The following is a 26,194-nucleotide window of genomic DNA, read 5'->3' as shown; positions in this document are numbered from 1 at the left end:
CGTTAATTTATTCAGTAGTTATTTCTTATTTATTCTTTTTCTGCACTTGTTATCACCTACCTGTGTAAAATGTGTGGGCGATCACCTATCATCTCAATGCCCAAAACCAAAAAATATAAAAGATGTTCAATGTGTAAATTGTATAGAAAATCATCCTGCCAGCTATAAGGGATGCTCAATATACAAAAAGCTACAGAAAAAAAAATTTCCAACACTTAGAGATAAAAACGCAAGTCAACCACCTTGTGCAGAATATCCTTCAAGCACTCAACCAACTACAAGCTATGCGAAAATCGTTGCAGGAAGAGATAATAGAAATACATCTACCATAGATGAGACAACATAATATAATAGAAACAACAACTCCTCAACATATACAAAATAATCTAGAACTACTAGTACATAAGTTAATGGAAAGAATGGATAAGATGTTTGATCACATAATGTCTCTGATATCTAAGCTTAACCTTCAACACTAAACTAAAGATGTGCTGTTGGAATGCCAATGGCTTAACCACTCATTTCCACGAAGTTAAAGCATTTATCTACTATCATAATCTAGATGTTATGTTTATTTCCGAAGCACACATGATTAATAAGAGCCATTTCCATATTCCCAAATATTCAACCTATGTAACTCAACATCCATTAGGTAAAGCCCACGGAGATACGGCAATTATTATAATAAATAACATTAAGCATCATGAAACAAATAAAAGTAGTAAAGTTAACATCCAAGCCACATCAGTGTCGATTATTCTATCTGCTGTTTACTGTCCACCGAATAAAATAATTAAAGCTGATCATTTTACTGAATACTTTAAGATGCTAGGACACCGTTTCATTTCTGCTGGAGATTATAATGCCAAACATCAAAAATGGAGTTCCAGATTCGAACCTCACGTGGACGAGAATTATTAAAAAGTATTAATGAGAATCATTTAATTCCTTTCTCTACTGGAGAGCCTACCTATTGGCCTACTGATAGACAAAAAATTCCTGATGTTATTGATTTTGCTATAGTAAAAGGAATATCACATACCTACCTCCAAATTTCTCCTTCATTTGACCTCTCATCAGATCATTCCCCTTTCTTTATAGATCTACAAAGCCAAATTCATAACTGTTCTAAACATTTAACACTCTCTAATAAAAGAACAAACTGGAACAGATATAGAAAAGAAATAAAAACATTCATCAATCTAAACTTGCCTCTTAAAAGTGATAGTGACATAGAAAATGCAGTTGTTCACTTAACTACAGTTATTCAGCAAGCTACTTGGACGTCCACCCCAGAAATTTATTACAAACACAACTCCGAGTCCTATCCTGCACTCATAAATACACTCATATTGGAAAAAAGAAAACTGCGAAAGATATGGCAGCTCACTAGGCATCCAGAAGATAAAGCAAATCTGAATAGAGCTTGCAGACTACTCATAAGAAAACTGATCCAACATAAAGACAGTGGTATCAACAAATATTTAAAGAACCTCTCACCTGCAGATGATACAAACTATTCGCTGTGGAAACTAACAAAAAAACTTAAACACAACGAACAAATGAATATGCCAATCAGGAAAAAAAATGGCACTTGGGCTAAAACTGACATAGATAAAGCATATACTTTTGCAAATCATCTATGCGAGGTACTTCAACCGCATCAGAGGGAAGTCTCAGTTGAAGAAGAACAAGCTCTCCATGAAGTCGTAAATGCACCATATCAAATGGCTCCAGCTATTAAACCTGTTAAGAAATCTGAAATTAAAGAAATAATTGATAATCTGGAAATTAAAAAGTCACCTGGATATGACTTAATATCTAGTTTAGTACTAAAAAATCTACCCAACGAAGGCGTAAGTTTAATTACTTATATATTTAATTCAATATTAAAAACAGGTTATTTTCCACTCCAATAGAAAGTTGCTCAAATTGTTCTTATTCCAAAACCTAATAAGGATTACACGGAAGTATCTTCATACCGCCCTATTAGCCTGTTGCCTATTATATCCAAAGTATTTGAACGGCTTTTTCTGAGAAGACTGGAGCTTATTTTATATGACAGTAATGTTTTACCGAACTATCAGTTTGGGTTTTAGGGTGGTAAAGACTATCAGAAATTCCCTTGAACAAAAAAAATACTGTACTGCTGCATTTCTAGATGTCTCTTAAGCATTCGACAAAGTTTGGCATGTAGGTCTTATCTCCAAAATTAAATCTATATTTCCTCATCCCATAAGTTCACTTTTAAGATCCTACCTGACAGATCGATTCTTTCAAGTCAAAAGAGGTGGGGAAATCACTAACCTGTTTCCAATTTGTTCCGGAGTTCCACAAGGAAGCATACTAGGACCCACCCTCTACTTAATATACACATCAGATCTCCCAACGACGACCAATACAACAATCGCTACATATTCCGATAACACAGTTATCATGGCTTCAAATTCTACAGCAGCTGAAGCAGCCCAGGTATTACAAAATCATCTACTTAAACTAGAGAGCTGGCTTAAGCTCTGGCGAGTCCAAGTTAACAGTTTAAAATCAACACAACGTTTACTTTAAAAAAAGATGTCGCGCCACCAGTTTCTATAAACAACACTGCACTACCAGTTAATACTGTCGTTAAATACTTAGGAATCCATTTGGATTTCAAACTTAATTAGGGCATCCACATCTGGAAGAAACGCCTTCAACTCAGCTTAATCTACAGGAAAATGTATTGGTACATGAGTCGAAAATCAAATCTTAGCCTGGAGAACAAACTTCTGATATATAAATGTATTTTAAAACCGGTATGGCAATATGCAGCACAAATCTTGGGTACAGCAAGTAATACCAACATACAAAAACTTCAAAGTTTCCAACAAAAAGTACTGCGCCAGATCTGTAATGCCCCTTGGTATATCACGAACCACAGATTACACCACGATTTACAGCTACCAACAGTTTGCGAAGCAATATCTGCTGTAAACTCTGTATACAAGAACAGACTATCCTGCCATCCAAATCCGCTGGCCACGGATCTACTCAACATTTCACACGTAAGAAGATTAAAACGACCAGACCCTTTGGACCTCTAGTAGATCAGGAGAAATAGAGCATAGTGTCATGGTGCGGTGAAATAACAAGTTTCTATTCTGGTGTTTTCTAAATCTTTCCTTAATTTGTGTTTTTTAGCCTTGTAATTTTCATATGTGTGTCAGTGATGTTTATCTGTATTAAACTCTGTTTGTTAAGTGAAATTTTAAATTAATTGTTATATCATAGATTATATTTATATTATATTTTACCTGGGTGCTCGCCACTGGGCAGCTTCCCACTATGTTATTGTACATAAATTATACATATTGCTTATTGTTTGTAATGAGACAGATTGCAATAAATATTGGATGTTAAATTAAAAAAAAAAAAAAAGTTATCACCTGCCTAGTGTTGGTTTGTCATCACATAATTTTAATTCCTATCAATTTTGCTAATCATGGGTTTATATTTCTCTTACTAATATACTCACTTTTATATCTGAAACAAAACTTACCATTGCAAATCCAACATCTGCCTTTTTTAAAGCTGGTCCATCATTTGTACCGTCACCAGTTACAGCTACGACTTCCCTGCAATCACTTAAATCGCTGTCTATAATACCTTTGACAAGAATGTATTTATCCGTTGGAGAGGACCTCGCAAGAACACGCAACTTAGGCCAAACTTGGTCGATAAGATGTTGTTGAATCTAAAAATATATGTAACAATAAAACACTGAAAACTTTGTTTTCAAAACTTCCACAAAATTTATTTTAAATTCTTATCACTACAGCTGTTTCGGCTGATTGCCTTTCTCAAGTGACTTTTTCACTTTTTACACTTTCACATCACTTTTTCTTTCAACAAACAATATATACCAACATATACCTTACTCCTATATCATTTGTTAACATCCCTCCCCTCAAGAAACTTCCTCCTAAATTGTCAGACAGTTACAACATTGACCGAAGATCGCTCATTATCAGCAATACGGGATAGTTTGAACTATGTATCACCAATCACTATATAAAAACTCTTGTACCGGAATGTAAGTAATATTTTGTTTATTTCTAATTTATTACAATTCAACAGATTTTTTTCTCTTACCAATTTGTGGGTTGTTACTTTATCTGCTAAAGCAATTTTATGCATATTAATAAACACAGACATGTAATATTGGCATAATTACTATAATTTTTTTTATCTATATCCTTATAAGACAACACCCTAATATGGGCTTTTTTATAATTTCAGCATTTAATTTACATAGTACCACTGACCTGATGATGCTTTGCAAATTTTAGAAAGCGAAACTGGTCGTCTTGGGTAGTAAAATTAAATTGATTGTGAGTAAGTCTAATTTATTTCTTTTACCTCTTTGCAAATTTTAGAAAGCGAAACCGGTCGTCTTGGGTAGGAAAATTAAATGGATTGTGAGTAAGTCTAATTTATTTCTTTTACCTCTTTTTTAAAATGGACTCACACAAGCAACACATTCATGATTTAAAAAAAACACTATCATCCAATGATGTGAATAACATGTCCATACTACACTAGACCACATTACTGCGTTAAATGTGAACATTACAATACAAAATCTTGTAAAAAACCTAGAAACATCCGGGCTAAGTGCACAATGCCAAAAAGATCACTTTGCTAACTACAAGGGCTGTTTGGTCTATAAGAAACTAGTAGAAATTAAAAATATGCCAAAAAGTAAAACCTACAGCCTACCATACCGTACCAAAAACACATTTCAACCAACACATAAGTAATGATACACATCTACAAAACCATCAATTACGTATACAAACGTGCCAGACCATCAAACCAATCACAAATAAGAATCTGAGACTACGAACAACATACAACATCAACTAATTACATTCCTTAACGAGTTCAAAAACACGCAACTCATGAGTCAAAACACTATGATATTGAACTTAGTAACACAAGTCATTAATTAAAGAAATTCGTAAACATACTTAAAATTACCACAAAGAACGGTACTAATGGCCTATTTTACCGATTTAAGTACGTTTAAAATTTCGCTATATTATACTACTACCATGTGGCTGCACATTGGCCAACTCACAGCTGAGAAACGTCACGCGAGGAGGATATGGCAAAGATCTAAAAATAACATGGACCAACATGTATAATACACTATATAGGCAACTTAGAGAAGCCTTAAATATGCAAAATATGGAACATTTGATCATTACATAATAAATCTCGCAACAAATGAACGCACTATAGAAACGACTAAGGACCTTAAGAGACCGTACTAACAAAGAAAAAGCGGACATATTTTATGCTCATCGAACAAGAGTATTTCAAACGGAACCACCAGATACTAACGAAGAAGTGGAAGAAATAATCAACGCAACATGTCAAATGTTTCTACTTATTGAAATTTTTATTTCTACAGAAGTCAAAAAATAAAAAAATAAATAAGCAAGCTTAACTTACGGGAGGCACCAGGTTTTGTCTTAATCGCTAAGATAATCATAATACCCAAGCCAGGAAAATAGTCCAATAAAGTAACATATTATCGTCTCATCAGTCTGCTACGTACCGTAAACAAAGTTGTTGACAGATTACTACTACAAAGAATGTACGCAGACGATGAATTCCTAACATTACTACGAAAAGATCAGTTCGGTTTTCGAGAAAATCACTCTACTACCCAACAAGTCCCTCAGATGATAAATAAAATATTAAAAAGTCTTGAAGAAAAAAAAAATACAACGCTGCATTTCTGAACATTTCTCAAGCGTTTGACAAAGTCTGATGTAGAGGCCTGCTATACAAATTAAAAAAGACACGTTCCAGTAACTATTTCCTTCTACTCAAATCCTATATATCAAATGATACTTCTCCGTTAAATTTAATACTTAATAATTCAACTTTTGCCCTATCAACTTTTGAGCCCCGAAGGGTAGTGTTCTTGGGTCATTGCTTTTCTCTCTCTGTGCGGACGATACACCAGGGTCTAAAAATACTACAATTGCCTCCTTTGCTGACGACGTAGCGATACTAGCTGTAAATGAAGATCCCATACCAGCTTCACGGAATCTGCAACACCACCTGAACTTACGAACAACAGTAAACAAAGGAAACTTAACCTAAATGAATTTACTAACAGTCATAACACGTGCTCATGTATAAGAGTGGAATGTATGCATACCAACAGTGGCAGAGGCAAAATACTTTGGTCTCCATCTTGAACAACACCTCAGTTTGTAGCATTTCAAATCACCTTGTATAAGTTAAAACACTGGAAAAGTATTTTAAATGTTTTTGCATCGCTGGAGTTGATATAAACACATTTTAAAGTTTGTTTATAGATCACAGATGTGTATATTCTTTTGATCGAGAGCCGCTTTTAGGATATTCTGCGTGTCAAATAAATAGGAATTTAACCGTATATGTTTTGTTTATGCTGAGTTGGGCGAATGAATTTTAAAGATAATTAGACCTCTCTCGGTAAGGCCGGCCGCTTTTAAAGGCGTTTAGTTTTATTGGAGTCCGAAGTTTTTTTCAAAATCGTAAGTTTTTTGTTTTTTGTCCTTTATTATGGGAAAATGTGTAGTATTGTAGCAGCTCAATGTGTAGTTACAGTTTTAAGCGAGGTTAGGAAGAGAGACAAGACGCGGCTAATGTCGGCGTTAAGAAGCCGGCAAATTTGTTGAAAAAAGTAAATTATACTGGTGAACCATTTGTGGCCAATTTCAAGCGAGAGATGCATTTCAGAAAACATAAGGACCCAGGACCATGTGGTAGCCAAAGGTTGTTTACAGGCGTAAACACCAAACAACATACAGAGTATTATTTCTTCTCTTGGAATCTAGTAATAAATAACTTTATATTTATACAGCAACGATATACATTATTTCCTATTTTATGTGGAGGATCTGGTCAGCATAATAGTAGTAAGAATCATTCATGCAAAAATGTGAGGTTAAAAATCAGGCATGTTATATTGGATTTCGAATATGAATTTATAAACATAAGCAAAAATGTGCTAAAAGTTGTAAGCTCTTTAAAAATGATAAGCCTATAATTATCCTAGCAGCATATAAGGTTTAAGAACAATTTTATAAGTAGAACTCAAAACGTCAAAATAAACATATTTTAAACTGAAATTCTTATTAAAGATAGTAAATAATAATAAAATGCCACGAGAAAATAGCTTTAATGTAGAATAGAATAGAATAGAATATTCTTTATTAATCCCATCAGATCACATTGTGATATAGGACAAGTCATATAGTACATAAAACATGATCAACAAGTTATATAGAACAATTACATAAAACAAACTCAATAAAATATAAAAAAAAAGATATGCGATATAGAGCGTCGTCTCTGAACCCGTCGGTCCTCATTCCCTGTAGTCTTTTATTAAGTCAAAATAATCATTTAGGTTGTAAACGCATAATTGGATCAAACATGCTTTTAATTTATTTTTGAATTTTTGAATATTATTTTCATTTCTTATATTAAGTGGCAAACAATTGTAAAATTTAGATCCTGTAAAATCAGGGCTAGTTTCAAAGAGAGTTGTGGAGTGTTTATACACGCTTATCAACCTCCCGTGTCTTGTCGGGTAATTATGAAAGTCAGAATTGAGGGTAAAATTTTGAAATTTAGTTTTGACGTGAATAATACACTTATAAATATATAAAGCATGAAAAGTCAACAGTCTGTGTTCAATAAAATATTTACGACATGATTGTCTATTATCAATATTGAATATCAATCTAAGAATTCTCTTTTGAGTTATAAAAACTCTAGAAAAGTTTTTAGAGTTTCCCCATAAGACAACATTATAGGCCATATATGAATAAACCAATGCATAATACCCACTTATCAATTGATTGGTGTTAAATAGAGTTTTCAACTGAAGGATCGCATAGTAACCCTTAATCATTGTTTTGCAGACTTTAGTGACATTTTGGTCCCATGTCATATTACTTTCTAGAATGCTACCAAGAAATAGTGTTGTATTACTAAAGGGTATTTCCTCAGAACTGACTGTGATTTTATAACCATGGGATGGCTTACAGCGCGAGTAGAACTGCATACAAATAGTTTTCTTTGCATTTACCCTTAAAGAGTTCCTTTTACACCAGGGCCCTGATTCTAATTGAGATTTCGACTCAAAACATGTCGAAATTAATATGGCAACGTCGAAATGCGACTTTGCGAACCTTGTGGATTTCAGCTGAACTAATCAAACGACGTCACTAATTTTCGATTTATCGAAATTAATTTCAACTTCAAGAAAGTGGTTGAAATTTCATTTTGAGTCGAAATTAATCTGACATGACTGGCTGGACTGGGAGAACGGAGAAGTGAACTTAGGTTCAGTTTAGGTAGGCGGTGTTGTGTTTTGATCCTTACAAGGAAAACTGAGGCAAAAACTATTAATATGGCTGTGTTTTACGGACATTTGCTAGTTTTGGAGGAATTAGAGAGGATAGATATCCGACGCTCACAACGGAGGATAAGAAGAATGTGACGGCATACTCAAAATTCTTTTTCACTAAGTGATGCTCAATTTGGGCAGCAATTCCGGCTTAATAAACAAGCTGCAAATTATTTATTAAGGGTATTAGAACCATATTTGGAAGAAGGTGTTTATAGAGTTAGTATTACTAAGCTGCAGTTAATTTAAAAATATATTAGAATATAACCACTAAGTCAAATCTTAGTGGTTATAACTTAAGGATCTCCCACATCGCCTTTTTTTCTTGTCATCTTTTCTTTCAATTCAAAATATAATTGAGAATGACCACTATTTATGATTTAACAACTCAAACAAGAAAAAAAGACGTTCACGTAACGTAAACAAAACAAACATTCAACAAGCGTAGTGCAGCGTGCAGCCACAGCCAATAAACAACAGGGCCAACCCAAATTTTCAGCAGTGTCAAAATGATAAAGTAAATATCCCCAGTTTTAACTACAATCGAAATGAATGAGAATCGCTAGCGATTGCGACTGTCATGGCGTCGTCGCTTTTAAATTTCGACATCGAAATGAAATAGAATCAGGACCCAGGTTGTAAATTCCTGTGCTACTAAGTTCATTTTTGAAATGAGTTCGACTTCAGTTGACTCGTCAACTACAATTGTTAAATCATCTGCATAAAGAACTGTATGGTCTGCAGTTAAAAAATTTATCAAATTATTGACATATAAAAGAAATATTAAGGGTCCCAATACGGAACCTTGCGGTACACCTTGATCAAATATATATATATATATATATATATATATATATATATATATATATATATATATATATATATATATATATATTATCAAGAGTAATATGGTTCCGTTAGAGTTCGGGGTCTCAATCTGCCTAATCTCCTCACTCGTGACATACCAGTATCTTGTTCTGTAGAAATACACGAACCTCAAACGGCACTGAGGTCTCAATCAGCCTACTTCTCAGTGTTCAGTGACTGAGGACTGGGCAGTGAAAGCAGGAGTAGGAGTGTAAGTGTAGACATCTATACCAGCCAAAGACCACAAGACAATTTCCCAAAATGAGTAAACATTCTTTCTGGTTTAAAGAGGAAGTGAAGACAAATTGTGAAGAAAATAAAAAAGCCTTTTTACAATACAGAACATAACAAATACAACAGGCATATAACCGCTATAAACGAATCAGAAATGAAAAGAATACTTTAGTTAAACAAGGTGACGATAGTGAAGCACCAGCACCAGAAGTGACGACAAACGAAGAAATAAATATCGAGGAGAAAGAGGTAAAGAAAGCGTTAAAAAAATTATAAAATAGCAAATCACCAGTAGAGGACACAACAATGTGTAGGGGACCAAATTCGTAAAATAGTTCATCAATTTTTTCGTGACACTAACAACATACAACATACCACTAACAATAAACACCATATTAGCTGTTGTAAATGTCGAAGAAACTTTGCCCAACTTTTCACGGGCCAGGTTACATCGCTTACCGAGTGATATGAATTTTGTGTTTATAAAACATAGCAGAAATTTAATTTTGATTGAAAAACCAAAAATCATCTCGTAGCATCATCGTAATTTACGCGCAATTCGTAAATACCGTGCAGAAGGATACAACGTAGTGTATTTGGATGAATCATTGGTAAATATTGGGCACAATGTGAAAAAAGAATGGGTTGATAAAACAATGACATCTCATCACGATGCTTTTGTTCGTGGTCTGACAACAGGATTAAAAGCTTCAACAGCTCGTGGTGCACGATTCGTTTTATTGCACGCAGGATCTACCAGTGGATTTGTTGATAGAGCAGAAGCACGTTTTTGGCAAAGAAAAGTACTCAGCACTACCACGACGAAATGGATGGAAGATTGGTTCGAAAATAACTTAATGCTAAATTTGCCAGAAAAAACTGTTGTGGTAATGGACAATGCCTTCTACCACAGCAGAAAGTCAGAACAAATTCCCAACAGTTCAACACTAAAAAAAGATATTCAAGAATGGCTTCTATCAAAGCACCTATTTTTTAAAGAAGACTACCTAAAATGCGAGTTACTTGATGTAGTCAAGGCTTTCAAAGCAAAATACGACAGGTACTTAAAAGAAGATATTGCCAAAAAGCACAATGTGACGATTTTGATGCTCCTACCCTATCTCTGTGAACTCAATCCCATCGAAATGGTTTGGAGTAAAGTGAAACGGTATATACCTGGACGCAACGCGAGTTTTAAAGAAGCTGAAATGCGAAATTTAACTACAGCAGCGTACCAAGTCATTACGCCAGAGAAATGGAAAAACTACTTAAACCACGTAATAGCAACAGAAAAAAAAATGTGGGAAATTGACAATTTGTTGGATGATCAAACCAATTATTATAAATATAAATAACGGAGATAGTGATGACAGTGACGATAATAATGATGATGATGATAGTGAAGCAGAAACTAAATGTGACAGCGATTGACAAAAAAAGGAACTAAATATAATGGTGTAAAATTACGATTACTTACACACGAAATTAAATACAATGACTTCTTTTATTTTCAACTTATTTATTAGTTTTATTTTCGGATATTTCTACGTTTTGTTACTGCCTACATTTTGATTTTATTTTATTCGATTTTATTTAAATCTATAAACAAATGGTTTGTATCGCTAGCACATACTGTAGAATTAAAACCAAACTGCTTGTGTGACATAAATAAAAAGCATTTCTTAATTTATATTTTATTTTAATTTAACCAAAGTATCTTGTAGCAAATATTATTTATGTTTGAAAACTACTGACAGAAGGAAGTCAGGCAGGGTCGTTAGTGGGCATTAGTACTTAAGCTACCCTCAACACAAAAGATGGATTAAGCTAAGTAGTAAGAAGTGACGTTTATTTTAATACAAGTTTGCAAAGAAGTATGGCATCGATGTTGTGTATTTACCCTGTACAGACTAGTCACTTTGAGACAATCTATAGTACTTTTTAACTTGACGTAAGTTAAACATTGTAACACTTAAATTAGTTACTTATATTAGTACTCTATTATAGCATAGCTCTATACATAGTAGGATGGTTTTGTAATCCGAAAGAGCTTAGCTATGAATTAATAAAATTTTACACATTTCAAAAATACTTTTCTATTCCATCCTTTCATTTGTCATAAGTGTGTACAAAATCACATCAGTGTTTTTAATTCATATATATTTTTTCCATCATCATTATGCAGTCAATTTGAAGGACTTTACAACTTAATATTTTTTTATAAAAACTTAAAATTAGATACCTACTTCTCCAGAGCTGTCCCTAATTCTTCTGTTAAATTCTTTTCCTTCGAGAATAAGAGAGTCATCATTTGGTTTTACAATACCACATTTAGTGGCAATTGACACGGCTGTGTTTAAATTATCACCAGTGACCATTCTGACAGTTATACCAGCTCTCTGACATTTCCTAATGGCTTCAGGTACTTCGGGTCGAACAGGATCTTCAATACCGACAACACACAAACATGTTAAGTTATTAACAATATATTTTTCATCATCCCAATTAGGTTGACGTTCAATAAACGTCTGATTTATTTCTTGTGTAACAGGAACGAAGTCTCTGAAAGCAAGGCAAATGGTTCTGAGTCCGTCAGAAGCCATAGGTTCTATTACCCGTTTTAATAGCCTTGTCTGCATATCTTTTGTGAATTTTTGGAGACGACCATCATGGCCGTAGATAAAGGCACACTTTTCTAATATTATTTCTGAAGCACCTTTGGTAAACAATCGGTAACCGCCTCCTGGTCGGGGAATCACGGTACTCATTGATTTTCTGTCTGAATTGAAAGTATATACTCGAGTGAATGTTTCTTCGGGGTTGTCATCTCTTATGGTTTGGTAGCTCTTTCGAAGTCCTAAGACAAATCCTAATAATGCACATTCTGTTTTGTTGCCAACTTGTCTTGGTAGATTACTACCACGTTCTGGGGGCTGAAAAATATAGATAATATAAATACAAAAATGGTAATATATATTTTTTTATTTATCAACAACGTTTTAATAAATATTACAGTAGTAAAACCGCAAAATAGTGATTGTTACTGGTTATTAAACAACATATCCAATGCTGAGTAAACATGCGCAATATAATGGGTAGGTGCTTTTAAGCATTTAGTGCATTGATATTGTACTATATAACAAACAGCTCTTTTCTACTCTTGATTAAAACTTTAGCACACAAACTAAAGGTAAAGCGGTGTAAATGTAAGACGCATGTATAATAGATTAATATCTACGGATTACATTGATGTTATCAGTATTATCAATGTATATATATATATATATATATATATATATATATATATATATCAATATTAATATATCTATCTATCAATATAAAGTTACGAATACGAATGCTGCGGTGTTATGTCTTTTCTACCCTGTTGTATGGAGTAGAGGCTTGGACACTAAAACAGTTGACCACAAAAAACATCGAAGCTTTCGAGATGTGGTGCTATAGGCGCATTCTCAGAATATCATGGATGGACCGCGTCACTAACACGCAAGTACAACTTTAGACAAAAGATGCGAAATTCTAAATGAGATAAAAACTAGAAAGATGGAATACTTGGGGCACATTGTGAGAGGTGAAAAGTACGAACTTTTAAGAAATATCATGCAGGGCAAAATTAAGGGCAAAAGAAGTGTGGGAAGAAGAAAAATATCGTGGCTTCGTAATCTACGTGAATGGTTCGGGTGTAGTTCGATTGAACTTTTTAGGCGCGCTGCTAACAAAGTCGCAGTGGCCATGATGATTTCCAATCTCCGCTAGGAGTGGCACGAGAAGAAGAATAGACATGTAAAATTTGCTTATTCTGTCTGTCTGTCCGTAACGAAAACCCCAAACGCTGGCATTACATCACATTTCCGTATATAAAAAACGAACAAGGCAACTACCAAAAGAGCGTATACCTTATCTTCGTCATTACCGAACGTATAGCGATATACGTGATATCACATGACCTTATCAATACATAAAATTTGCTTACTCTGTCTGTCTGTCCACAACGATAACCTTAACGCCGGTATTACATCATACATCCGTTGTTATTGGTCCGACTGATACGTTAAATTAAAGGAGAGAGGATAAGAATTATATTAAGATAGAAAATACGAACAAGACGACTAGCAAAAGGGTACTCCACCTTATGTTCGTTATTAATGAACGTACGTATAGCGACATAGGAGATATCACATACAATACAAGTAAAAAACTATATATATATATATATATATATATATATATATATATATATATATATATATATTAGATTTGAGTTTCTTGAACCGTACTATATTTAATATAAATTTAGTGCGCTCACAAAACATGAAAGTGAGAAGAAGCATAAATTTGATTTTGAAAACATCAAAATTTTAAAAACAGAGCAAAACAAAAAGAAGAGGGAGATATACGAATCAATAGAAATAAAAAGAAATACCACCGCAATAAATGATAAAAAAGATACACAAAACCTAAATAAAATATATTTCAATCTTATTTAAATAATAATAAATATAACACCATAAAAAGCTCTTAAAGTCATAACATATCTCCACTTTACCTTTTTCGAAACCATCAATGGTATGCTCATATAAAAATAATTATATACTAATGACAGTAAACCATGAGATATCAGATATCAACTTTTATTTATTGTGCCAGTCCATTAACGTCTGTGTCCCGTTTTACGTTTTGGTAAGTCATATACTCGTATATACATATTTTACAATAACTGTTTGTCTTATACATGTACATTTTAGCATCTTGACAAAGGCAAGGGTTTCCTGCCGAAACGTTGATTGACATGGAAATTAAAATATAGTTCAACATGTAATATATATTTTATTTGAACGTAAACCCAAGAAATACTAAATTTATATTATATATATATATATATATATATATATATATATATATATGTATATATATATATATATATATATATATATATATATATATATTATATATTAGATAAATATTCTTTACTACCCAAGCTTTCAATTGTGTTTACAATTCTTTTCAAGAGTTAGGTTTGTTAATACAATTTTGCTGCTACATATACTTAAAAAAATATTATTATAAAAAATCCTTGGTCTAATAAATTTTTCTTTCATAAATAAATTAGAATAGCAAAGTTATTCTCACCAATACCAAAATTGAATAATCCAACCAAAGTTGTAAAAAAGCAACGAGCAGTACGACAAAGAAATCGAGTAGAGTAAAGTGCGCTAATATCGGATACTTTTTTTGAACCCTAATATTAGTTTTAATACGTCAATTAATTTATGAATATTTTAGAGCAAAACAAGTAATAGACTATAGAGAATCATTTATTGAACGAAAATAAATCACTTCTATGAAGTAAAAAATAAAATTTAAATTTTTATAAAAAACGGTAAATTTAGACTGACAAAAATAATGTTCCTAATACCGGATATTAGGATAACGGGATAAAATTAGCCATCGAGGCAGAAATCAAAAATATATGTGTCTTTTTTGTCTACATTGGTGCAGTCGGTGTGAGCCCACTTAAAATACTTTGAGTACTGAATCCATTGTTCGCCCGAGGTATCTTCAGAGAAGAGTCCAGTACAAAACATACATTCTGATTCCTCTTCCCAATGTCACACTCCATGTCAGAATCATCATCTAAAATGAATTCTTCATCTTCTTCAGATGAACTAAAAGCTTCCTCTTTCTTAGCACTTTTCTTTTTAACCATGGTTTTCATTTTCTTAGCAATAGATTTTCCTTTATTTTTATTTGTTTTCTTAAAAGGCTCACATTTGTCTATTTTTAATTTTGGAATTTCCTTTGAAAAACTTTTATTTCTCTTCTATTCTAACAAACTACTTTCTAAGGCATCTTTGGATGGTGTACCCGTAATCAAGGCAGCAGATTCTTTTCTGGACTTTCCTTCTTTAATACTAGCCTTGTAAAATAAAGTGGTGGATAAAGGGCTAATATCTTGTGGCCGCACTGTTGAATCTCTATTATTAGAAATGTTCTTACATGATAAATCGTCTACACATTTGGACGCATCAATACTTCTTGGAGGAGTTACATGCTTCGGAGGAGTTACTTAGTTTTCTTGTTCAGCAGGTAGATTTGGAACTGGAACTCAGTCACCTTCCGCTTGATGGTGAATGGCAAAGTTGTGTTCTCGAAAAACGTGTTTATTAAATGGGCAGATACCGCTGTTTTGAAAACCATTTATAGCGATTTCAGCTGTAGCACATCTTATATAAGAGCTCTTCCAAGCAATTCGCAAACTTGATAGCAGGTGACTACTCTTTCAGGATTGTTCCTTAGCCAATTTTCAATTTCCTGTGAGTAGTAGGTTTTAAGAGGCCTCAAGAAAGCAAGGTCCAGCGGCTGCATTTTGAGAGTAGAATGCGGCGGCAGACTAAGAATAACCCCATAGTTTTGACGCGCCAAATTTATGGAGTCAATGTTCCGCATGTGGGAGAAGTGACCATTCAATATTAATAAAACTGGATCAGATTCACTTGATTTAACGTGGCTAATAAAATGTTGTAATCAATTGGTGAAAATGTGACTTTGAATCTAGCCAGACACATGGCAGGTAGCTATTGTCCCTGGTGAAGCGCCTTTGAGCAATTCTGCCTTTATATTTTTTCGGGGAAATATGACCATAGGGGCACAAAACCACCAGCCGCATTCATACAGGTAACCACAGTCACTAATGATCCTCTTTCTGCAGAAGTAACGACCCCTACCTGGTTTTTACATTTTAAGGTGATTATTTTGGTATGCTTTGATTGTACAGACGTTATACCTGTCTCATCTACGTTATAGATTCGACAGGGATTAAATTTCACCTTCTCCATCGCAGGTTCCAAAATTTCAAAGAAATTATTTACGTTTTCTTCTGTGAATCCTTTAATTGTGGCAGTTGATAAACCCTGTGGTCTCCTAAACGTTAGTTCAGGATGCCTCTTTAAAAATGAATGCAATCATTTGTAACCTCCATTTTTCATATCAGAAGATCGCAGTCCGTAAAATCTTCTATCCATTTCTAGGCAATAATCGACCAAATCCGCTTCAATTTCTTTGGAAAACACTGGTGGACGTCCCATATTAGTTTGAATAAGTTCTTCAGGTGACTTTATTTTATTTTAACGTAGTCTTTCAACGTGCTCTTGGGTACTTTAAAGCTTTTGAAGCTCGCAAGTACCCCATTTCTTTGTTTTTAACTGCAGTAACAGCTGCATGCATGGATTTACTATCCAATTTCTTTCGTTTTTGTTTGAATTTCGATGACATTTTATTTCTGAAATTAAAAAAAAAGCGTAAGAAATGAGATGAAATAAGCAGATATAGTGCAAAAATTATAGCATAATTCTTTCTTTTTGTCGACGAAAACATTGAAATGTAATTGTTAACACGACCTTAACTACGTAGAAATGATGGTAGATATTTTATATAAAAACAATTAAGAAATATTTTGTCCTAATATCGGATATCTGATATTAAGACAGTGCGACCATCTGAGATTAGGCAAATTATCACCTTTTGTGAAGGTTATGTTTATGGATTAAAAAACCTTAGTAATCCACTGTCCACATACAATTAATTAAAGTAGACATATTATAGACTGACTTAAACTACATAGTCAAATTTAAAAACTTATCTGAATGTGTAAAAATTGCGTCTACGACTAGTCGTGTAAAAACTCGTAATGCAAAAATTCATATAACTTACTCTAGTGCCATCTATGTTTTACTAGAGACGCTAAAATATTATTCAGCGACCTGGGCTTAGCTCCATGCTAAACTGGACATAGGTTTCTTGTTAATCAGATTACAGGTTTCTTTAAAACAGAACTATCCGATATTATGGCACTTTACTCTAATGAAGAATAGTGGTATTGTTTTCTTTGTAACATATTATCATTGTTTAAATAGGACTAGTTAGACAATTCTTATGGAACAAACGTTTGACTTTTACTCTGCCGTCATGTAGCGGCCTCTAGTCATAAATTTAAAAAACTATTAACAGAAACTTAATTCTCGGCAGGATTCTATTCGAGTATATTTTTACCTGTCTCATGACTAAGGCAAACTTGTACACGGATGCCAGATTGTGAAGAAAATATAAGACTTTAATAAAATGCTTATTGTTATTATCGTTGTATGCGTCTAGTGAAAGATAACTTGACTATTTCGAGCGAATATTTCAAATTGTTTTTATACTTTGAGACTTGCTAAATCTAAATCGGTTAGTTAATTAATCTATTTAAATAAAGTAGGTAAATGCTGACTTTTTTTTAATTTTTATTAGTTTATCAGATATTTATTTTGGTTATATGATTTGCTAGAAAAGGATTAAATATTTAATTGAAATACACTCGATTGCTATCGTCTTAGAACACTCATGCGGAGGTTTATTTTTTAGTCAAGACTTAAGTTTTATCATTGTTTAAAAAAGAAAATCTTTTTAAACAATGGTTTTATGTATGTTTTGAGAAAATTAAATTTTCAATCTTTTAATCTTTAAAATGACGTTTGAAAATATAGTAAATTTATGGGTATGGTTTTTTGATAATGGTTTTGAAACAAATAAACACATCGATATGCCACAACAAGAGGCAACACATATTTAGGGACAAATTAATCTATGTGTTGGGATAAAAGGAATAATAATTAACAACACTTTAATAAATAGTATCCTTTATTTTATTTATTTATGTATTTTATAATATAAACACCAGTTTTGTATTTCTGTTTACATAAATGAGAAGTTTAAATGAATGAGCTGTTCATTAATGAAATAATTTTAAATTACAAAGTGATAAAGATACAATTAGTGATAAAAATTGATTGTAACATTGTTTTCATGAACTAAAATAAGCAATGTATGTAGTGCGAAACACTATTGGCACCGTGGATGGTTGTTTTGCTATCGAATGCGTATGAAAAACGCGTGGTGTCGTTAACAAACCTTCCTCTTCTACCTCACTATATTTTTTTGGTTTGCATTTAGATAGTTTTGGTCAAAATGCTTACTGCATAGAATTTTTTTTTTAAATCGGGTAGCTCCAGACTTTCCCATGCAGCATTACCTACAACAATATTATTATTAACACAACTGAAAAAAAAGCAATTTTCTGCACAATAAAGTAAAAAAACAATTTAAGTTCTGTATTCAAAATATAAATAACTTAGCAGTTATGCCAACATATTTATATATATATATATATATATATATATATATATATATATATATATATATATATATATATATATATATATATATATATATATATATATATATATATATATATATAAGAATATATATATATATATATATATATATATAAGAATATATATATATATATATATATATATATAAGAGTAAGAAAAAAGAAATTTTTTAGATAGGAAAAAAAAGATTCCATAGACTACCAAAAACAAATTTTTTTTGGTAGTATGGGTATGGGTATGGGATCTAGTCTTTCACCCATTCTAAGTAGCTATATCAAGGATGATGTTATCAGTGATTGTATCAACAATTGTACTTTTTTCATTCCTTTTTTTAAAGATATGTAGATTATTTAGTTTTGGCACTTCCTAAACACAAAATTATTGAAATAGTCAACATTTTTAAGTATCATAATCAACATATACAATTTACAGTTGAGGAAGAGGTAGACAATTCTCTAGTTCCTTAGAGTAGGTTTCAAATCCAGTGCTTTATACAGGTTGGTGAATTGTTTGCAGTTGGTAAGTTTGGTATGGTTGATTCATAGTTGTAATAGTCGATGCTTCTCTTCTAGTTATGAAGTCTAGGGAGAGATGACCAATAAAAGATTGAAGTTTATGAAAAGTCGTTTTGCTCTTTTGCTCTAACTTTTGTCAAGTATCCTCTACCGACTTTTTGAAAACGAATTTCGAGATTCGTTAGCTAGTTGAATTGGAGTGACTTCAGTCACCCCATGGTTGGTAGCTTCTTTGGCAAAATGATCTGCTGTTTTGTTACCAGTAATTCCGGTGTGAGAAGGCAGCCATATGAGAGACTGTTACATCGTAAGCAGAGAGATTTTGGTATATGTCATGAATGTTTTGAACTAATAGGTGCTCAGTGAAAATTGTATTGACTAAATGGATATATGAAAGAAAATCTGAACAAATGGCAATATGTCTGTTTTGATGTGAGATACATTTAAAAGCCAACACAATACTATATAGTTCACCTGTGCAAACGTTGCATATTAAGGGTAACCGAGATGATCTTACAAGTTCATGTTTAGTGGTTACTGCACAACCAATACCAGTGGTAGTTTTAAAAGCATCTGTATAGAGAATTAAATTCTAAAAATGCTTTCTTTATAAGAAGGTTAGAAAATTCAAGTTTGTTAAAAATAGTGAGTGAGGTATATATTGAAGGGATATCTTTAGCCCAGAGGGGAAGTAAAGGTAGAGGAAATAAACTAGTCAGAAAAAGGTCAATATTTTTAAGTAGTGGACAAATTAATTGAGGTATAGGTTTTATGATAAGGTGTTGGTTATTGTTAGTGGAAGAAGACGGCATTGTGGCAATTAGGGAATGAACAAGATTAAATGGATTTGCAGATGTTGATGCAGCATACGAAAGTAGAAGTGATTATCGTCTTAGGGTAGGAGAAAGTTCATTAGACTAAAGCGAAAAGCGCTCAGACCTACAAGTAGTTTTATTGGCAGCCCATTGAAGATGACTGAGGGTTTTAACAATGTTCAACCTTTTAAAACAATTGATTTTAAGTTCAGAGATTTGATTTTTTCAATTTAATCTGGAGTCAAACATAAAACCGAGAATTTTACAATAATTAACACCAGAAAGTAGAGAATTGTTAAATAAAATTTGGGGTAAGGGAGTGGAAATCCCTATGGAAAATTTTATTAATTTGGTTTTGCTCTCAGAGAGTAATAATCCTAGTTCGTTAAATCTATCTTGAAGTAGATTTACTACACTTTGTATAAGTTTATATGAGGATGGGACAGATTTAAGATGGCAGTAAATGATTAGGTCATCAGCGTATTGAACATATTTGATGGGAGGCAAATTTCATTGATGGCAAGAATGAATAAAGTTAAACTTAATGCAGATTCTAAAGGGACACCTTAATTTTGAGGAAGAGATCGAAAAAGTTTACCCTTGGCAAGGACTTTAAAGATTCTTTCAATTAGATATTTTTTTACAAATGAGAAAATATTACCATTTAAATTATAGTGGGAGTTTTTGTCAATGATTGCTTTTCTGGAGATTGAATAAAATGCCCCTTCAACGTTAAATATAGTTGCTACGACATCTTGTTGATTATAGATTGCTTAAGAAATGTGTGTTTGAAAAATAAAAAAGTTATCAATAGTAGACCGATTACGTCGGAAGCCGGATTGAGCGTCGGGAATAATATTATACTGTTTAACGAACCACGTGAGTATTTCATTGATCATTGTTTCAAGAAGTTTGCAGGTAATACAAGTAAGAGAAATCAGACGAAAGATATTGGAGTTATAGAGGGCTGGTCAGGTTTTTTAATTGGAATGATTATAGAATTGCGCCAAACATCTGTGAATTTTTATGTGTTCTAGATAAGGTTATAAATTTCGAGAAGTTTGGAGAGAGATGTATTAGAGAGATTTTTTAAAAATATATAAGGGATATCATCGGGATCATCAGCAGATTTTGTACATGAAAACAAGGTAAATTTTAGTTTATTTAGGGCAAACAAGCCGTTCATAAACTTGACATCGTGTGGAGTTGACGAGATGGTGGAGAAAGATTGAGCGCGTAAAGAACTGGGAGTAAAAGCCATATTACTTTTATTGAATCTGTCTTCAACCCCATTAGCGAGTGTGTCAGAAATGAATTGACTGTCAGAGATAACTGTGTTGTTGAAGAAGATGATAGGAGAAATAGTTAGGATATAGGAATGAAGGATGACTAAATTCATAGGATGAAGGTTAGTTTTATTGCCTTGGATTTGTGAAACAGTTTTTTTTATAAATGAGAGTGGAGTTATCATATCCACTGGTAACTTTAACATCCTAATATATAAGACTAAATAATGTAAACTAAATTGTAACATATAACTTTTATCGGGTTTTTACCCAGATATTTAGTGGCTCAAAAAATGTACACCTAGACACTGATGATGGAATATGGATTCCGAAAACAATTTGTCTTCATGACATAGCCCGTTTGGGTTTTTTAATTTATGTACCTTTTATAAAGAATTTTAACAAATTTATTTTTTGTAATGATCTTTCTTTTATCTTAGTATAGATTAGGGCAAGACCTTTCATTAACGATTGTCAGCGATATGTCAGTGGTAAATTTACTAGCTTCATTTAGAGGTTCGTTGGTGCCTAAGGAATTTTCGAGAAATTTTTCAAGATAATTCTAGAAAACCCTAATTTTTGTGTTTTTATAGGATTTGAGTGCAGCTTTTAGTTCGAAATAGTTTATAAGAGAGTTCGGATGATTGGTATCTTGTTGTGAAACTGAGGATGAATAATGAAAGGGCGAAGGAAGAAAAGAGTATATATGGTTAGGTCCAGATTTGTTGCAAAACTTTTATTTTAAATTTTCTGCCAGAATCTTGGCTGTCTCTTAATTGTCAAGGATAACCTTTCGATTAAAAAAGAGATTGGATATTTTAAGGTTATTTTTTGTTAACATTTTTTTTCCAAACTGGACTTGGACTAGTATTTGATGTACATAAAGTTTTCTTACTTAATTAAATATCGTGTCTAAATTTGGCAAAAGATGAAGTAAAAATATACAGAGAGCAGAAAAAATGAATAAATGCGAGAGAAAGAGAGAAATTCTATTCATCATGTATGCTGTGATTAGATTTGACATCAGAAGATTTATCAGAGGATGCACTTATATATACTCTTGTAAGTCGGAGATAGGCTGTTCTTTTAATTTTTTAAGATTCTAGTGATACGGTTTTTTAGTGATCTTTTCCTTGTACCTATGTAGAGCTGCAATAAGTCCTTTTGAATACCATCTATGTTGGAGGATTTTTAAGCTTCTTGTAGTGGGGTGATACATACAAAAGAGTTCTCAAGAAATGTAATAAGTTGCGTGGAATTGAGTGTAAAATTAGTCGGATTATCTTTGTAAATCATTTCTATAGCGGAAATATAATAAGGTTTCATCGAGTAATCCAATCAAAGATTAGATTTGGACATTTTTTGGCCGGTTTCAGTGGCATTGAAAATGTCGAACGAGGAAAAGAACTTAATAGCGCAAGAATACCGGATGAAGATAGATGGTAGGAGTATCATGAGGACTGTCATTGAAGTGTCCCCTTTTTTGTCCTACTGCCAACATGGGCTTTGAATTAGTACGACGAAAGATGGATAAATCCATAATGGCTGCCAGGATGGATATGCAGTTAACAGAGATGGACTCAATTTCCGAAGATAGAAATTCTTTTGATGAAGTTAAGGATTCAGGATTAAGGACTCCTTAGAGTCAGCTGAAAATGAAGAAGAGGGAGGAGCATTAGCTGCAATGAGTGTGTGATCTGGTCAACTGGAGACTTTGCAATCAGACTCCACGGTACGACCCGTAAGCTTACAAAGAAAACACTATAGTCTGTCAGAGAATAAAAATATTTTAAAGGATGTATTTTCATGGTTAATTAACAGAGAAGATTGCACTTCGAAGTTCACCTTGTCAGCTATTTCAAATGTTACCCTAGGAAAACTCATGATATATGCCTATTGATCATCTGATGTTCCGTATTTTTTAGGGACTGCTCGATTAGGAATGCGGGATGGAAGGAGATACATTTGAAATAAGGATTCTTTTGGTCGCAGAAAGAAGCCTGCAGATAAAGATGACGGTGGAATTAATTATGACGTTCGGTGTATTAGTTGATCAACGATGTCGGTAGAAGTGAGGAAAATGCAGATTCGATTATTCGAAATGCGAGATGTAAAAGTAAATATTTTTTGGATAAACTATTTCACCAATTTCTTTAATATATTTAAATAAAACAGTATTCAAAATGGAGTGCATGACAATAACTTGTTCCCTTTTAGAAAACGAACGGGAAGGAGGTCTAGAGACTGCGTCAACGACATATGATTTTGGGTTGGAATTGAAGTTGTTTTGTGTAAATGTAAATATTAAATTGCTGTTCATGATGTGTAGTCCTGGTTACCCAGACCGTAACACAATACCTAAATGTGAGTACCTAATGGATCCTCTTCCAAACTGGAAAGAAAGAAAAAAAGGATCTCACCTATTTCTTGGGATTTTCACTGGTTTTCTTTAATTACACCAATATAGCCGCAATTAAATTCGACTATTGAAATATAAAACCAAATTTGATACTCGTTTTCTTATCACATTGCAATTAAAGAACTTCGCTTCGTATTGTTAACTCGTCGATGAATTACTTTATCTGTTTAACACTGTTTAAATCTTTTTTAAATCCGTGAGGAACTTTAAAAAGGGTGTTTAACCTTTGACAGTTATTTGACGTTTTTTGAATCGATTATTTGAAGCTTTATTTATAAACTTCAACATTTTATTAAAAAAACAGTTTGAAAAAGTACTTTTTAGCTTCTAAACATTTATACTACTTTTGATATTTTTCATGTCATACGGCTGTACGTAGGCTCAATGAAAAGCTGGTGTAAAAGCACAATTAAAAAAAAAGCAGAAATTTCCATAACCAATAACAAGAAACAAGCTGAGAAATTGCAGCGGACAGATCTCCCTTGCATTTTTCTGTGGCGATATTTTACGAGTACCATATTATTTAATGTTTCAAAACTAATTTACTTCTTCACTGTGTATACCATATATAAATCGAATTATAAAATTTAGATATTCTTTTACAATGTGTTCAATTTTCAGCTCTTAATGTTAATAAACAATGAAAATATTGGCAATTTCTTAAATAAGAAAAAAAATGCTATTTGATTTCCTCTGGGCCATAGAAGGTTTTGGTTTTTTTTTAAATGTCTTTTTTTTATTAGCTTTATATTGAGCCTACATACAAGTGTATGACATAAAAAAGTCAAAGTTATTAGAAATTTTTATATGCTAAAAATTTGTTATTCTTCAAACTGATTTTTAAAAACAAATTTAATATAATCTTGATGTTTTTTTTTTAATAATTTAAAACGAAGCCATAAATCGATATCTATTTACAAAATAACCCTAGAGTGACTGTTTGGACAAGTACAGTTGTTTAAATAATCGGTCTCCTGGATAAACAAATTGAATAACTCATAAACTGTATGGTCGTTCTGTATGATATTTAGCACACTTTAAAAACTCATTAACTGCCATAATTTTAAATAGTTATTACATATCGTTATGCAGAAAAGAAAGTTATTTTTATTTATATTATTTATATTTATATTAACATTTATAAATTTTACTTTAAAAATAAGGGTTTTTAAATTATCTCGGTCAATTCTTTATGTATTTTAATTATAAAAATATCAATATTAGAGAAAATTTTATGATCTATAACTTTTATTTTAACCATATATCTCTAACATGAATAAGAAACGTTTTATGCTCATAAACTTTTTTCACTTTTTACGATTGTTTAATAAAAAAGCAAAGCAAAATTAGCTGAAGTCTTTACATAATTGTCATCAGCTACCCCTCATATACCTTTTAGAGACTTTAAATACCTGTTTAAGATTTTTTCAGCTTTTTTAGAGTTTTAGATCATAAAAAGTTATGTAATTTTTGAGAGTATCCAAATTAAAATACATGAAACTATTAACCGAAATAGTTGCAAAAAAAACCTTATTTTTGCAGTTGTTTATAAATTATATTAACTCTTTTTTGGGCAAGGGCATGTAACATAGCTCCTTGAAATTATGGAAATTAATAAGTTATTAAAGTGAGCTAAATATCAATCAGAGCAAATAGTTTATAGGTTATTTAATCTGTTTATAAACATTTATAATAACGTTGATATCGTTTATGCCACAAACTTATTTAGAGGCTTATGAAAAACTGGTGAAAAACACACTTTCTAAAAAAAACAGAATCTTTTATGACCATTACTAGGCAAGAGAGCATTTTATATTTAAAACCAAAGCATTTTATTCTTAAAATCATACTTCCATTGTCTATTAACAGTAAGAGCTGAAAATTGAAGGGACCCTAAATGAAGATCTGAATTGTGCGTTCCAACTTACATATGGCATATGCGGTAAAGAAGTAAAAATTTATAACCCGTTAAAATGATGGTATTCGTAAAATACCGCTTCGGAAAAGTAGAATGGAGAACCATTTGAGCTCGGTTTTTTTTTAGATTTGAACTTTTTCAAAATGAAGCGCGATTGCAAAATTTGCAATATCTTGGCTTCTGTGGCACGTAAAACATAATTTTTTTTAAACTGGGATAGGTCAACAAAAAGTTGTTTACATAATCGCTTTCTACGATAAACAAATCCTCACTATTTTTATTAGTTACATTACATACCATTATGCAAAAACAAAGTTATTAAAATTTATAAATTTCTGCAAAATCAAGGGTTTCTTGCAACTATTTTGATGAATTCTTTATATATTTTAATTTAGAAACTCACAAATGGAAGAACTTTTTGAATCTACAATTTTTATTTTAACTATTTTTCT

The 26,194-nt window shown here is 32.3% G+C and overlaps 1 protein-coding gene across 3 annotated transcripts in view; it reads right to left on the bottom strand.

The window, feature by feature from the left end:
* The window catches only part of LOC140450206 (plasma membrane calcium-transporting ATPase 3-like), a 122,283-nt gene that overhangs the window by 58,485 nt on the left and 37,604 nt on the right, over positions 1–26,194 (bottom strand). For all 3 annotated transcript variants that reach the window (XM_072543680.1, XM_072543681.1, XM_072543682.1), the window contains exons 7-8: positions 11,806–12,492; positions 3,539–3,733 (exon numbers count right to left, since the gene is read on the bottom strand). In XM_072543680.1, coding sequence (XP_072399781.1) covers positions 3,539–3,733; positions 11,806–12,492 — 882 coding nt within the window. The remainder of the gene's footprint in view (positions 1–3,538; positions 3,734–11,805; positions 12,493–26,194) is intronic.

Source organism: Diabrotica undecimpunctata, chromosome 9 (genome assembly GCF_040954645.1).
Source record: "Diabrotica undecimpunctata isolate CICGRU chromosome 9, icDiaUnde3, whole genome shotgun sequence".
Lineage (NCBI taxonomy): Eukaryota > Metazoa > Arthropoda > Insecta > Coleoptera > Chrysomelidae > Diabrotica > Diabrotica undecimpunctata.
Note: the sequence above shows the minus strand (reverse complement) of the source record. Positions and strands in the feature narration are given on the sequence as shown.